The sequence below is a fragment of the Cavia porcellus genome, unplaced genomic scaffold, assembly GCF_034190915.1.
Source record: "Cavia porcellus strain 051 isolate PalLab524CR breed Dunkin Hartley unplaced genomic scaffold, mCavPor4.1 scaffold_19, whole genome shotgun sequence".
Taxonomy (NCBI): Eukaryota; Metazoa; Chordata; class Mammalia; order Rodentia; family Caviidae; genus Cavia; species Cavia porcellus.
This window is the reverse complement of record NW_026947502.1, coordinates 51,857,868-51,871,017: the sequence shown is the minus strand read 5'-3', so window position 1 is coordinate 51,871,017 and position 13,150 is coordinate 51,857,868. Positions and strand designations below refer to the sequence as shown.

The 13,150-nt window shown below is 46.3% G+C and overlaps 1 protein-coding gene across 1 annotated transcript in view; it reads left to right on the top strand.

The window, feature by feature from the left end:
- Tg (thyroglobulin) overlaps positions 1-13,150 on the top strand; it is a 200,558-nt gene that overhangs the window by 87,125 nt on the left and 100,283 nt on the right. The window contains exons 35-37 of the mRNA XM_003467344.4: positions 828-890; positions 11,371-11,502; positions 12,950-13,114. Coding sequence (XP_003467392.1) covers positions 828-890; positions 11,371-11,502; positions 12,950-13,114 — 360 coding nt within the window. The remainder of the gene's footprint in view (positions 1-827; positions 891-11,370; positions 11,503-12,949; positions 13,115-13,150) is intronic.

Here is a 13,150-nt window from a genome sequence, read left to right as displayed (position 1 = left end):
ACAATGCTATGATGGGGTACAAAAGAAGTTAGAGGAGTCATTGTCACTCTGCATTTCCTCTCTTTGGAATATTGAGTTCAAATTCATGCCTGCCTTTGAAGTCCCTGTGTCTCTATGTCAAGAGGTCTGCCATTAATAACTATCATTAACTGAGCTCTTCTGCATGGCATGGTGCTAAATGTCATACCTTACATCATCCCCTGTAGTCCTACAGTCATTAGTGAGATAGGCAGTACTGTGCCTATTGTGAAGAAGTGGAAATTGAAGTTGGAAAGGCTAAGTGCTTTGCTCAGTTTACAGAGCCAGTGAGGGTGGTGGCAGGCATTTGCAGAGTTTGCTGTGTGTTTCTGGCTAGGTGCTCTGGGGCATGATGGGTTACACTTCTTCATCCTCACCAGGGTTGGCCAATGACACGAGAATGAGTGGTGTATGCCACTGCTACACGGAAGCTATCAGAATAAGATTGAAACTCAGTGCATCCTCTTTGGTCTGAGTGGCAATGGATAAAGCCTGGAGCAAGACAGGGCCTTCTTTGTCCTAGGTCTAAAGGGAAGTGACACAGAGCAATCATCATCCTTGTGCTTTAGGATATGGTGCTGGAGAGGGGGCTTTATGCTGCTGCCTGCCACTTAGTTGTGAAGTGGGTAGTCACCTCACCTCGGTATAACCTGACTCTGCCTGACCCCATGGCATATTGCTACCCTTCTGTCTACCTAGAGCCTGACTTCCCTCCCGTCATCCTGTCCTGGGCTCTGCTGAGGTCTTCAGAACCCAGTCATATTGGCTTATAAAAATGAGCTAAAATACTGTGTTTTCTTTTTTTCCAGTTGCTCAGAGTGACGTCCCCAGTTTCTGCCTGCCGGCTGTTCCACCTGCCTTTACCAAGAAGGGTAAGTCCATCATTTTATTACCTTTCTTAGCAAGGTACTGGCTTCTTTCTCATCTTTCCCATTGTTCTCACATGCATGTATCAGTTGTACACATATGTCGGTAAGGAGATCACAGGCAAGCAACACACATGTCCTGCAGACAAGAGGCTGACTTCCATGGTTTCTGCACTTAATACAGCTAAGCAGGTCACTGTGAGAGTGGGCCCAGTCCCCTCGCCCCCCCCCCCCATTATGGGATTCACCTCACTTACCAGGTAGGGCTGGACTAGCACAGTCCTGTGCAGTGTCAGCACAGTGGTATTGGTGGCCAGAAAGGAAAAGAAGGCAACTCTGCATTAGAATGGAGCAGTGCGGGCTCCTGGGTACTGGGTTCAGAGGCTGACATTGTGGCTGAAGTACTGTCCATGTACCCAGGAACCCAGAGGCCAGAGCCTGGCTGGGGCATGGCTGTTTTTCCTCCTGTACATTGCCTCCAGCACTCAGGCCATTACCAGGATGCACAATTAATAGCCACAAGTCTGCAGGGGCTGGCAGCAAGGGAGCAGGAGCCCAGCCTGTGTACTGGGTCAAGTGATATGGAGGCCACAAACAAGTCCAAGCATCACTGTACTGTCTGGTCTTCTGCCTCTGTCTATCATGACATGAGAGGCACAGCCTGGGCTCCAAGCACCACGCAGCCCAGAGGCGATGTGACATGAAGATATCTAAGGGGCCCTGTCAGTATGGCCTTACCACAGCATTGGACATAGCTCATGGAGGAAGGAGTTATTTACCACCAAGGTTGTGACTCAAAGTCTAAAAGTGTCCTCAGCCCATGTTATGAGTTGGCTTTGCACACGGTTAAAATGCTTTACTTCAGAGTTCTTATGTGGAAGTCATATGTACAGCACACATGTGATTTTGTTCCCTGAGCATCCTGTACAGCACGAGTGTGCTAAGCACTTTACACAATGGCAGGTGCTACTTGCTGAAATGTGCCGAGGCTGGACATTAGTCACCATTAGTGTGCTGCAATTTATGGAGGTAGAACTTAAAGAGACGTTAGGACTCCTTCAGCCTCATGATCAGTGCACGTCTGAGCCAGACTTTGGCCAGAACTGATTATTGATTGTTTTATCAAGATCATATATAAAATAGAATGTCCCAAAAGATTTATAATTAACGAGGAAAAAAAACCAACAAAACACTGTTCCTGTCTTACCTCTACTCATCTGCCCTGCACATGCAAGACATCACTTTCTATTATTTAAGCTATTTTATTCTCGCCAGCTTCTGTGCTGTCAGGTCCTATGCAGATTTCGCAGCCCTGTCTGTTGATCTGTCAGTTACAGCAGTGTCTACTGAGTTCCTGGGTAGGGGATTTCACATCAACAATCCTTTGTGCATTTGTTCACTCCCACTGTTCTTTTTTTTTTTTTTCTTCTTTTTGTTATGTTTATGAGTTTGAGCTTTTTATTTCTTCACTTCATTTTGCATGGGCTTGAGAGGGAGAGCAAATAAGCATGCTAATTATGAATAATAATACAGTATTTTTCAAAACTTCTAATCATTTAATGATGACTTATTTTTTCCTTAGCACCATGCTGTGCATTTGATCTCTGCACAAACATCAGGAAACAAGTCTTACTGTGATATGTGTTAGTTATGGAAAGTTAAAACAATGCAGAAAGGCAGAAGGAAGCCACAGACTGACCTCAGAGTTATGCTGTGTCAGTTTGCATGTTAATGGGTGTATTTCCTTCCAACCTGAGGTCTATGTGGTGTGGTATGAATAGTTGTAACCTATTTATGTTGCATATTTTCATGGACTCAACCTGGCCTGGCATCAGGTGTACACTTCCAAAGGGCCTGTCTCTCTGAACCATGCATTTACCATGCCCGCGTGTGTTTCCACCCGGTCACTCATTCATTCTTCCCTAGTGAGGCTTCTGCCCTGCTTCCGGTTATGATGAGCAGAGAGGTGAGAACAGCGGTGGCTGTCAGGTTATTCCACCAAAGCACTAGCCTGGTCCTCTGTTTTTGGATGTTTGGTTTTTCATGGTTCTTTGTCATCATAAAAATACTATGCCAAACGACACCTTGGTACCTTTCTGCTAAGTCAGGATTATTTCCTGGGTAGACTCCAAAGTGCATTTCAAATTATGGGTTTTGAAATTTTTTTTTTTTATTGTAGGAGTCTAGACTTATATTGTTAAATTGACCTCAGTCAGGTGCGTTTTCCTAGCTGTGTTCCTAACAGAAATGAATTAAAGTGGTTTCTTTTTTTTCCTGTCACATATCTGCCATCCTTAAGTATCATTATTAAAGAACCTCCCAAAAATAGATTAATAAATAGTGCTGAGATAAATAAGTGTTAAATATTTGCTGCTAAAGATGTATAAATCAATGTGTAAACATTTTCAGATGATTTTATGATGCTCCCACTATTTTTAAATCAAACATTCACGTTACTGAGACTTCAGGTAATAATAATAGAAGTAAACCATATGCTGAAGTACTGAGCACCTCCCATCACACACAGCTATGGGTCTGAGTAATTGTCTCTAAGATGGAGTTAAATGTCACAGTATTTTTAAATATGTCATTTAATGCATGTCACTTAAAAGCAGGAGTAAGGTCAGTGCTAACATACCATCTCACTCAGAGTTCCCAGATCACAGCTCCTAGTTTGGGCATATTCTTTGGATGTGAATCAGGAAGAGGGCATGATTCTGCCTTCAGGGTGTTGGCATGTCAGATGTGACTGTGAGATGGATGTGTGTGCACATATGTACCATGCCTTTGTAACATACTTAGATTTATGTCCTTTCTGTTCAGAGAAAAAAAGGAATGTTTATTAAATATCAGATGTCTGCAAATCATTTAACAAGAAAGGTAGCATAGTGTGTTTTTCAAAGGAACCTGAGGACCAGAGGGGTTAAACATACGAGCTCAGGTTTGAACCCACCTGGCCACCTCAGAGTTAGGATGACTTGGCTGAATTTCTGGAATAGGTTAACAGAGATGGATAGTGGGGTCTAGACTTGTATGGAGCCCTAGTCTCTTGGGCTCATTTCTAGTATGTGACTGTGTGTGTGTAAAGTCACCCGTTCTAAGGCTACTTTAACAAGAGAATTCTGTTGCTCTAGATTAGCTGATGGGAATTGCATGAAGATACAGGTGACTTTGAAGGTCTCAAGGACTTATCCAGAGGTTACACTGTGTGCTAAGGGTGATGCTAAGGCTTGAGTTGCTGTTGCCTAGAGAAAGCTTCTAGCTGGTTTGAAGGCAGCAGGAATTTGCCAAGTAGATCAGGTCAGAAAGTCTGTCCAGAGAGAGGAGCTTGCATGCAGAAGAACTGAGGTCAGAGACAGCATGAGGGACTGGGGTGCCGAAGAGCATTCAGTGGCAGCACAGAGCAGCTTGGGGTGAAACAAAAGACAAGCAGTAGCAATAGAAGCCCGGGAAGTACATGTGCTCTCTCAGGGTCCCAGGCTGTCCTTGGAACCGGGTACTTGGGGGGCTGAGGCTGGAAGAACGCTGTGAGTTCAAGCCCAGGCAAGGCCAGTCTGAACTACTTAGCTGTCTCAAAAAGTTTTATGCAGTTTAAATCCAGGAAGATGGCCTTAGATACGGTCAGTGACTCCCTGCCCATCTCCAGCCTCTGATGAGATGTGTGAGATGTTTTCCGGGAAGTGTTCACATTTTAAGTGGGAAAACCAAAAATTTTGCTAAGAATAGAAAGGCAGAACATTTGATAAACATTTAAGGAACTGTTTGAGGAAGGGCACCAGTCCCATCCCCTCAGACCACCGGACTCAGCAGGCTGAGTCCTAGGGCATGGTCCATTAACAGATTTCCTCTACTTCTGTGCATTGTAATTATGGCTGTTGATTGGAAATCATCATCATATGTTATTAATGGCTAGTGCTGCACAATTAACAAAAAGATCTGATCCTCCACTTACCCGACCTTGTCTCACACGCATGCATAAGACATAAGACCCTGAGCACAACCCCTAAGAGCTACTGACAGCACAGCCACAGTGGGGCTGCCTCTGTTCAAGGTGACCAGAGACACGCACACAGCCATGTGCCTTGAGTCTGCCGGGCTACATGACCTGTGTGGGTCTGGGAAGATCATTGGGCTCAATGATGTCCTTGTGCCACACACAGAGGGGACTTTGAACCGCAGTGAGTGACTAATGGTGATTCTGCACATGCGTGGGTCTCAGAAACTCTGCAGCTTTCCCAGCTGCTGCTGATTAGACACTGTAACTCCAAAAAGGAGCTCAGATGCTGCTGAGAAACCAGTTCCCATCCTGTCTCCGGGTAGCCTTTGCATCAGGGACACTGCAGTGCCAGGGGTAGGGGTTCTTGATGGGAATCAGAGAGAAATCAGGCTCAAGAAGAGCAGCTGACTGTCCACTGGGCATTTTGCTTGTGATGAACTTGTAATTTTTCATGGGTATTTTGAGGGGTAGGAATTTGGTGTGGTTTTCTCATAGCTATCAATTCCTCTAGCAGTGTCACTGAAGTTGGCAGCATAAGATATGATTACTCACAAGTTGGTGAGCACACAAGCACGTGATCTCCCAGATGTTGGACCACTGCAGCAGCAGAGACTTCATTAGAGACTTCTGCTGCCTCTAGAGAAAACAGTTACAGGGCCGGGGATGGGGCTTAGTGGCACAGCACCTCCCTGGCAAGCGCCAGGTCCTGAGTTCAGTTCATGGTACCAAAAGAAAGAAAGAACAAAAGAAAGAACAAAAGAAAGAAAGAAAGAAAGAAAGAAAGAAAGAAAGAAAGAAAGAAAGAAAGACAACAGTTGGATCATGCAGAAGGAGGTAGCTGTGACAGAGTGAGAATGGGAGGGGGAAGTGGGGGTCAAAGACTTTGCCTCAGTGTTCATTAATCCTCAGTACCTATTATTACAGCATGAGAAAATGCTGCTAATAATCAAATTGACAATAGGGTTATAGCTGGCATTTAAGGATCTCTGTTTGCCAAACAGGAATAATAATATTGCTGTTTTTTATAAACTGCCTAATCCAGGTATTAAATAAGTTAAGCTCCTTCATTAATTAAGGAGCATTGGATTCCAATTCTTTTTCCCATATTTTCAAGAGTTATTACAGTGATTACTTACATACCAGAAGACCTTGATAATTATTGAATAAATTAATTAGTTGATTAAGCAGTCGAGAAAAACAAACAAGGGGCCATTGGTTTTGTAGTATGTTATTACACATTGCACCTTCCAGTTTACAAAACACTTCCTTTATGCTGCGAGAATGAGGCTCAGAATTGCCACAGGTTGCCCAAGAGCTCAGCTCGTGACTTCCGTATTGAATAAATCAAAACACATTGTACCAAATAAATGCACAAAACTGCAAGTTAACACAAACACACTGTTAGAGAAGGGTGCGTTGTTTTGGGGAAGGAGTAAAAGCCATTGGATCATCAGTCAGTCCCTGAGTCAGTCCCTGCTCAGCTGTGGGGTGACCCAAACTGCTCCTCCCAGCTGCTTGCTCTCTGCCGTCCCATCCTGCCTCTCACAGCTTGCTCTCCTGTCTGTCTGCCCTCAGTAACTCTACAGTTTGCAGAGGGAAGCCACCACATGTTGCTACCCTGAGTTCTGATACTGATCTGCCGCTTGCCAGCTGTGTGGCTTTAGGCAGCAGTGGCCCTCTCTGAACCTCACTTTCCTCCTCTGTGAATCAGGAGTGACACTGGTCATCTCGGGAGAGAATTAGGAAACAGAATTGGACAATCTTCATATAAACTGTCAAGCATTCACGCCTGCCTGACATACAAGAGCACTTGTTGCTAGGGTATCTTGGTCATAGAATGAAGTGGCCACATGAACATCAGGGAATCTCTAGGGCCACTGTTCCCCAGCTAATGCACAGGACAGGGCCTCATTTCCAGCAGCACAAAGGTGTGGAACCTGCTGGAAAGCTCTTCCATGGTCAACTGTTTTTACTGTGTGCAAGACAGATCCACAGCAGTATGGCCAGGGTGAGGCAGGCCTGCTGCTGGGCAGGGCTGGTCTGCCTGGCACTGACTAGTGGAAGAGGTCCTAGACTACAGCATGGTGAGTGGAAGAAGCATCGTCACTGGGAATGTTGCTGGGGCCTGAGGCCAGGTTCTGTAAAACTGAAGGACTCCCCATAACCTTGGGATGCCCTGTGACCTTTCCTCCCAATGCCTCAGTATTCCAATTACTGTAAGGGGGATTGAGACAAATTAACATAAATAACCCAAATTATATGCTAAATCCCCAGCTGTTTCCACTTCTTATAGTGGGTTTGGTCAGCAAGCACTCAGGCTCACCTGTGGAACTGGAAGGCTCTCTGCAGCCAGAAACTCAGTAGATGCCCCTGCTGGCCACAGGCTTGCCTGGTTCCCCGATGATGCTAGGTGGTGATGCTCTCATCAGATTTGTGGTTTCAAAGGGTCACAACATGAGAATGACCCACTCAAGGCCAAGACTGGCAATAGGAGGGCTCCCCTGGGGTCTGCAGTGGTGACCAGAGTGAGATGGATGCAGCCTGAACAGCATGGAGAATAGTCTCAGGCTGGCTTAGAAAGCATATCTCCTGGAGGAGGTCACAGGGTAGAGACAAGGAGTAGCTGTACACTTTCACCTGTCCTTCCTGGTGTCATCTTTTGCTGCCTGATGCAGTCCCCAAGCAGGAGGCCAATAAAGCGTTGTTGAGTTGATAGATGAAGGAAAAAGCAATGCATAACTAAATTAGTTGACTCAGAGTGTTCTCAGACCAGTGCCCCACTGAGGCAGGCCATTACTAATCTGGAATGCCAGTTTGGTCCCATTTTCAAAGTAGCCTCATGGTAAAGAGCCTGCCTTTCACCTATGGCTGATTCGGTTGGGTGTCCTGTTAGAAAAATGTCAACGCATGAACAAGTGGCTACTAGTTATGCCAACAGGACTGTTTGGAAAGCACAATGGAAAAAAATCCATTCCATTTTTAGTGACATGAAGTGTTAAACATCATAAAATTTGGATGAACAGAACAAAGCCATATTTAACTCTGAGATCATTCCAGATGATAAGCTTGACTGACTTGACAAAATGGCTTTGAATTTCATCCAAAAGAATAAATAGCCAAGCAAATATTTTACAAAACACAGTAATGTGGGGAGAGTCTTATCATCACGTGATAAAAAATGTTAGAAATGACTTTAGTTTAAGGAGTAGGGGTGGGGCCAGAGTTTATGAAAAAAAAAAAGGGTTGTACCCCAGGGCACATTCGTGTATGTGTAAGTATTTAACATAGGCTAGCAGATGTTCCAGGTTTGCAAGATTACATTTTAGAATAAATGGCAATGGTGTTGCAATCTGTAGACTATTTTTGGAAAGACAGAAAAAACCCAAATGATACAAATCAATAAACCATGCACTCTGCTTTTTAGAATGATGACCTTTTGGGTGAGCTTGGAAACTCTGTCCCCTCCTTTACCTGGACAGGAGGCCAGCATTACAACAGGCACCACTGATTCATTTGCTAAGCTGAAGTGGCCTTTGCTGATTGGATAACACTGGTAAAACATGGACAATAACAGAGCTTGTGGGCATCATGATATTAAACTCCCTGTAAGCAAACAGCAAACTTACATGAAAGGACCCTCCAGTCTTCACCCTTCATCTCATTTTGTATTCACAAAGAGATTTTTCTCAGAGTGGCCACGAGCTGTGTGTGGGCCCCCAAGGATGGAGTCTGTACCACAGCAGAGGCTCATCCTGGGGTTTGTGCAGGCCAGGCACAGAGGTGAGGAGTAGGTGGAAGGCATGGCAGCAGATCAGCTTCAGACTCTGAAACAGTGATGCAAGACCTGGCTTTGACTTCAGAGGCATAACTCAATCTTAAATTACAGCATCTCCTCTAGACGTGGGCTGGGGTGGAAGCTTCCATTTTAGGACCATGATTAGAAACTTTGAAACCCATCATAACCATTCTTTAAAACCGCAGTGTCCTTGCTGTCTAAAAACATGCCCCTCTGAGATCATGTTGTAAAACTGTGTCTGGCCTGACCCTGGGCACGGAGCATGCAGAGAGTGCCAGGGAGGGTGGAAAGCCAGAGTCGCTTGCCATCCAGCCAAGGCCAAGAGCCAACAGACACTGACCCCAACCTGAGGGTGCTGCAGGCGTGGGCTCCCTCTTGCTGAGCCTGGGGAAAGCTGGCCATGTTATTTGGTGATTTCCCTGGGTGAATCTTTTCGGCTGCTTTATTTAAAAACTGTGTGTCTTTGTTCCCCCATTCCTATGTTGAAATCATCCTCCCAGCAGGACAGTGTTAGGTGGTGAAGTCATAGACATGACAGCTCGGATCATGAGACTCGAGCCCTTGCAAGGGCTCCAGGGTTCTTTTAAAAGAGACATGAGGGAGGTCTGCTGTTCTCGCTCAGCTTTGCGTTCTGTGAGGATATGGCAAGAAAGCAGCATTTGTACAGGAGGAGGCACCAGAAGCCACACCAAGATCTCGATTCCATATTTTCAGAAGTGCCTGTGCAAATTCAGGCACGAAAAAAGCTATTTTCAGCTTTACTTACCATTCTACATCTCACGCAAACACTGCCGTGCCACGTGTTAAAGACAAGCCTAAGGTGGGGATTACAGGCTCTGCACACAGACCAGAGACAGTACTGTCAGAGGAAAAGCCTTCCATGATGGCCTAATGTTTTAGAAGGTGTCTCAGAGGCAGAGGGGACTCAAAGGGACAGAGAGATCTCTGCTTGGGATCCAGAAATTTCCTCTAAAGTCCCTCCCAGCTCCGAGTTCTTGATTAACTCATGGAAGTTCTTTATATTTCCAGCTTCTCATCTGAGAGAGGTGGCACTGGCATCTGTACTTGCACCTACATTTGGGGTGCTATGAAGAGCACATTGTTTGTATATCATACAGTGCTGTGCTTAAGATTGCTGTAGTGTTCTGCTAGACCTGGGTACCAGTTGCTCACAAATGTTCAGCAATAGGATTAACTACCATGTAATGATGAAAAGGAGAGATGAGAGGAAGGCAGGCAGGCAGGCAGGCAGGAAAGAAGGAAGGAAGGAAGGAAGGAAGGAAGGAAGGAAGGAAGGAAGGGAGAAAGGAAGGAAGGAGAGAAGGAGGGAGGGATGAAGGAAGGAAGGCGGGAAGGAAAGAGAGAAGGGACAGAGGAGAGAGGGAGGAAGGAAGGAAGGAAAGACACCTTTTTCCATTCACCTTTATTCTCACTTTCCTGTCTCTCTGGGGCTCAGGCAGCCTCTGCTGGGAGCAACAGTGTGGCCTCTTTAATATGACTCGTGGACAGGGTAACGCATGCTGACCTAGGTGTACAGTGCTTTCTTGAAACAGAACGCTAACCCTGCTGTTCAGACCAGCCTCAGTCCTCGCAGGGTCACACAACCTGGCTATAGCCATGGCCTTGGTCGCAAGGAATCTGAATTATGGCAGATCTTTCACCTCTACCCAAGTCACTTCTTAGGCCACCCCACTCCATCCTCCTCCCTTGTACCTTGTGCTATGTGTGGGGCTCAGGAGGCAGCTGGGGACAACCTCAGAAGGCTAGGCACAGGTTTCATAGTTGGGAAGGTAAAGTTCTGCTCTTATCTACTGTTAAGTTACCATGACTGGGCAGGTCCTCTAGGTGTTTCTATGCCCCACTTCCTTCACTTTTAACAATAAGTGTCAACTGGGGCTTCCCAGGAGCTACTCTGAGGTAGAGCTCTGCATGCAGAGCACCTTGGGAACCAGTAAGCTGTAGGGAGTGAGTGCCAGGCCAGACAGAGAAACAACCTCACTGCAAGTCCAGCAAAGACCCTGTGATTCCCTAGGGAGTGGAAGCGGTGTTATTCCATGTTGAGATCAGAGGCCCGGCCTTCTCCATCTGTATGACAGGAGTTTCGGATGTTGGCTGTCCCTGGGTCAGGGTTCTGCCTCTCTTAGATCAATGGCACTGGATGAAAGCTACTGGCCATAAAGTTCCCAACAACTGAGAAATGAGAGCCACTGTTGGTGGATCTAGGAAGCGTAGGAGTGTCTCCTGCAGTCCCTAAGGGGAGGAAGAAGTGATGTGGTGTCCACAGAGACCTGATCACAATGATACCAGTACCTGTTAAATTATTCCTCCCATCATCGTCACCTCTTATCACTATTGCATTGAACCAGCGCCATCTCCATGGATTCTTTGTCTTCTGGAATTTTCTTCCATTCTACTGTGAATTACTTACTGGAAAATGTTTCGTTGTTTTGTCTTGGAACCTTTGTAGCGTCTCCCTCCCCAGTTTAGCACAAAGCGTGGCTCATAAACAGAACTTAACAACTGGTTGGAGAACAGAGACACCAGAGGCACATAATAAAGGTTTTGGGTCACAGGACAATAGAGACCTGCAGAGAGTGCCCCGAGCTGTCTCTGTGAACACTGGGAACATTGCCTCTACTGTTAACTGTGTGCCCAGGCTATAACTTTTTGTCTGTCCTCTGCATTTTTCCTAGTTGCTCTGGACTCATGGCAGTCCCTGGCTGTCTCCTCAGTAGCTGTAGATCCATCCATCAGGCATTTTGATGTCGCCCACATCAGCACTATTGCCACCAACTTCTCAGCTGCCCGAGACTTCTGCTTGCAGGGTAAGAGAAGTCTGCACCCCAGGAAGGGTGCATGGTGCCTCCCCAGAGCTGCTCAAGGTCCTGATTTCAGAGACACACAGAGATTTGTGGATAAATAACCTGAGGGTGGGTTTGGCAGGAAGAAGTTAGCTCAGAGGAGGAGACCCGAATGTGTCTTCCCACTGCCCCACTGCGCTGCCCTGATGGCAAGGAGGAGAGTGACTTGCTGTGGTCACAGACTAAGCTAAGACCTGGGCTATGACTTGAATTTCTTCAATGCAATTTGAAGAACTTTCTACCAAGCAAAGGTACCCACAGATGCATAACTGCTCTAGAGAGTTTCTAATCATCGGTGTTCAAACAATAACTAGGTGGCCACTCCATCGGAATATTCTGCACAGACTTTTTAGTTTCTAAAAGTGGCTAAGATCAGACACCATTTACACCCTTCCAGGATTCTGAAGCCTTCTAAGATTCCGTGAATTCAATGAACCTCTCCTACAAGATTGGATAGTAGCACTTGCAAAGCCATGGTTACCCCTCAAGCCAGGGCATCATGTACAGATGTACAAACTGTGTACTGCACACACACTGTAGGTGGCATGACTTGGAGACTGAGTATGAATAAGACCATATACAACTTTCCCAATTAAACAAGCAGCACTGATTTTAGAGGCATTCTTAGTACTGAATGCCATAGAATAGTGTAAGCAGATTGTCTGTACAGTAGCTAAGTGGCAAGGGAAAAGGGGCTGGTCCCCAGTGGAACCTGCAGGTATGTGTGAGCTCAGCAGGTGGTGAAACAGGTCAGAGGCATACTAAGTGAGGAGGAAAACAGGGGCTGGAACAAGGAAGGCCTGTCTAGGGCCACTTTAACCAGAGCCCCTCGGGGAGTCACAGGAATGTTTTCAACAGGGCGTGTCAAGGGTCACTAATGAATTAAATAAACAACACAAGTCTTCACTGCTGTGTGGAAAATACATCAGTGAGGGCTTTGGGTTCCCCACCACCACCATGTCATTCTCAGTCTTAGTGCAGTATGTAGGACGTATAGTGGGTGCTCAAAAGAATAAGCGATTTCAGACCAAAGGGATAAAAAGAAGGATGGAGAGATGGGAGAACAGGGTCTTGGATGCATGGAGGATGGTTGAGTGGAAGGATAAATGGATGACATGTCGACAATTCATGGAGACATGCATGGACAGAAGGGTGGATGGACCAACGGATTGGCCAATGGATAAATGGCTGCATGCCTGCATGGATTCATGCCTTTGTAATGATTTGGAAGGATGGGTGGATGATACTTGAATGGGTGTATGGGGACATGGGAATAGAAGGATGAATCAATGAATGGATGGGAAGGAGGATGGATGACTGCACAGGTGGATGGATTCAGGCAGTCACATGTGGCTGTGTGTGTGAAATTGACATCTGAGGCCACACCTGCCATCCTTCTTCTGCCCCACAGAATGTTCCCATCACCAGGCCTGCATCACCACCACTCTGCAGACCTGGCCTGGGGCCACACGGTGTGTGTTCTACCCTGACACCCAGAGCTGCACACACACCCTGCAGGGCCAGAGCTGCCAGCTCCTGCTCCGCGAAGAGGCCATCCACATCTACCGCAAGCCTGGTGAGCCCCAACTTGACCTGTGCGGCTGACCTGGGG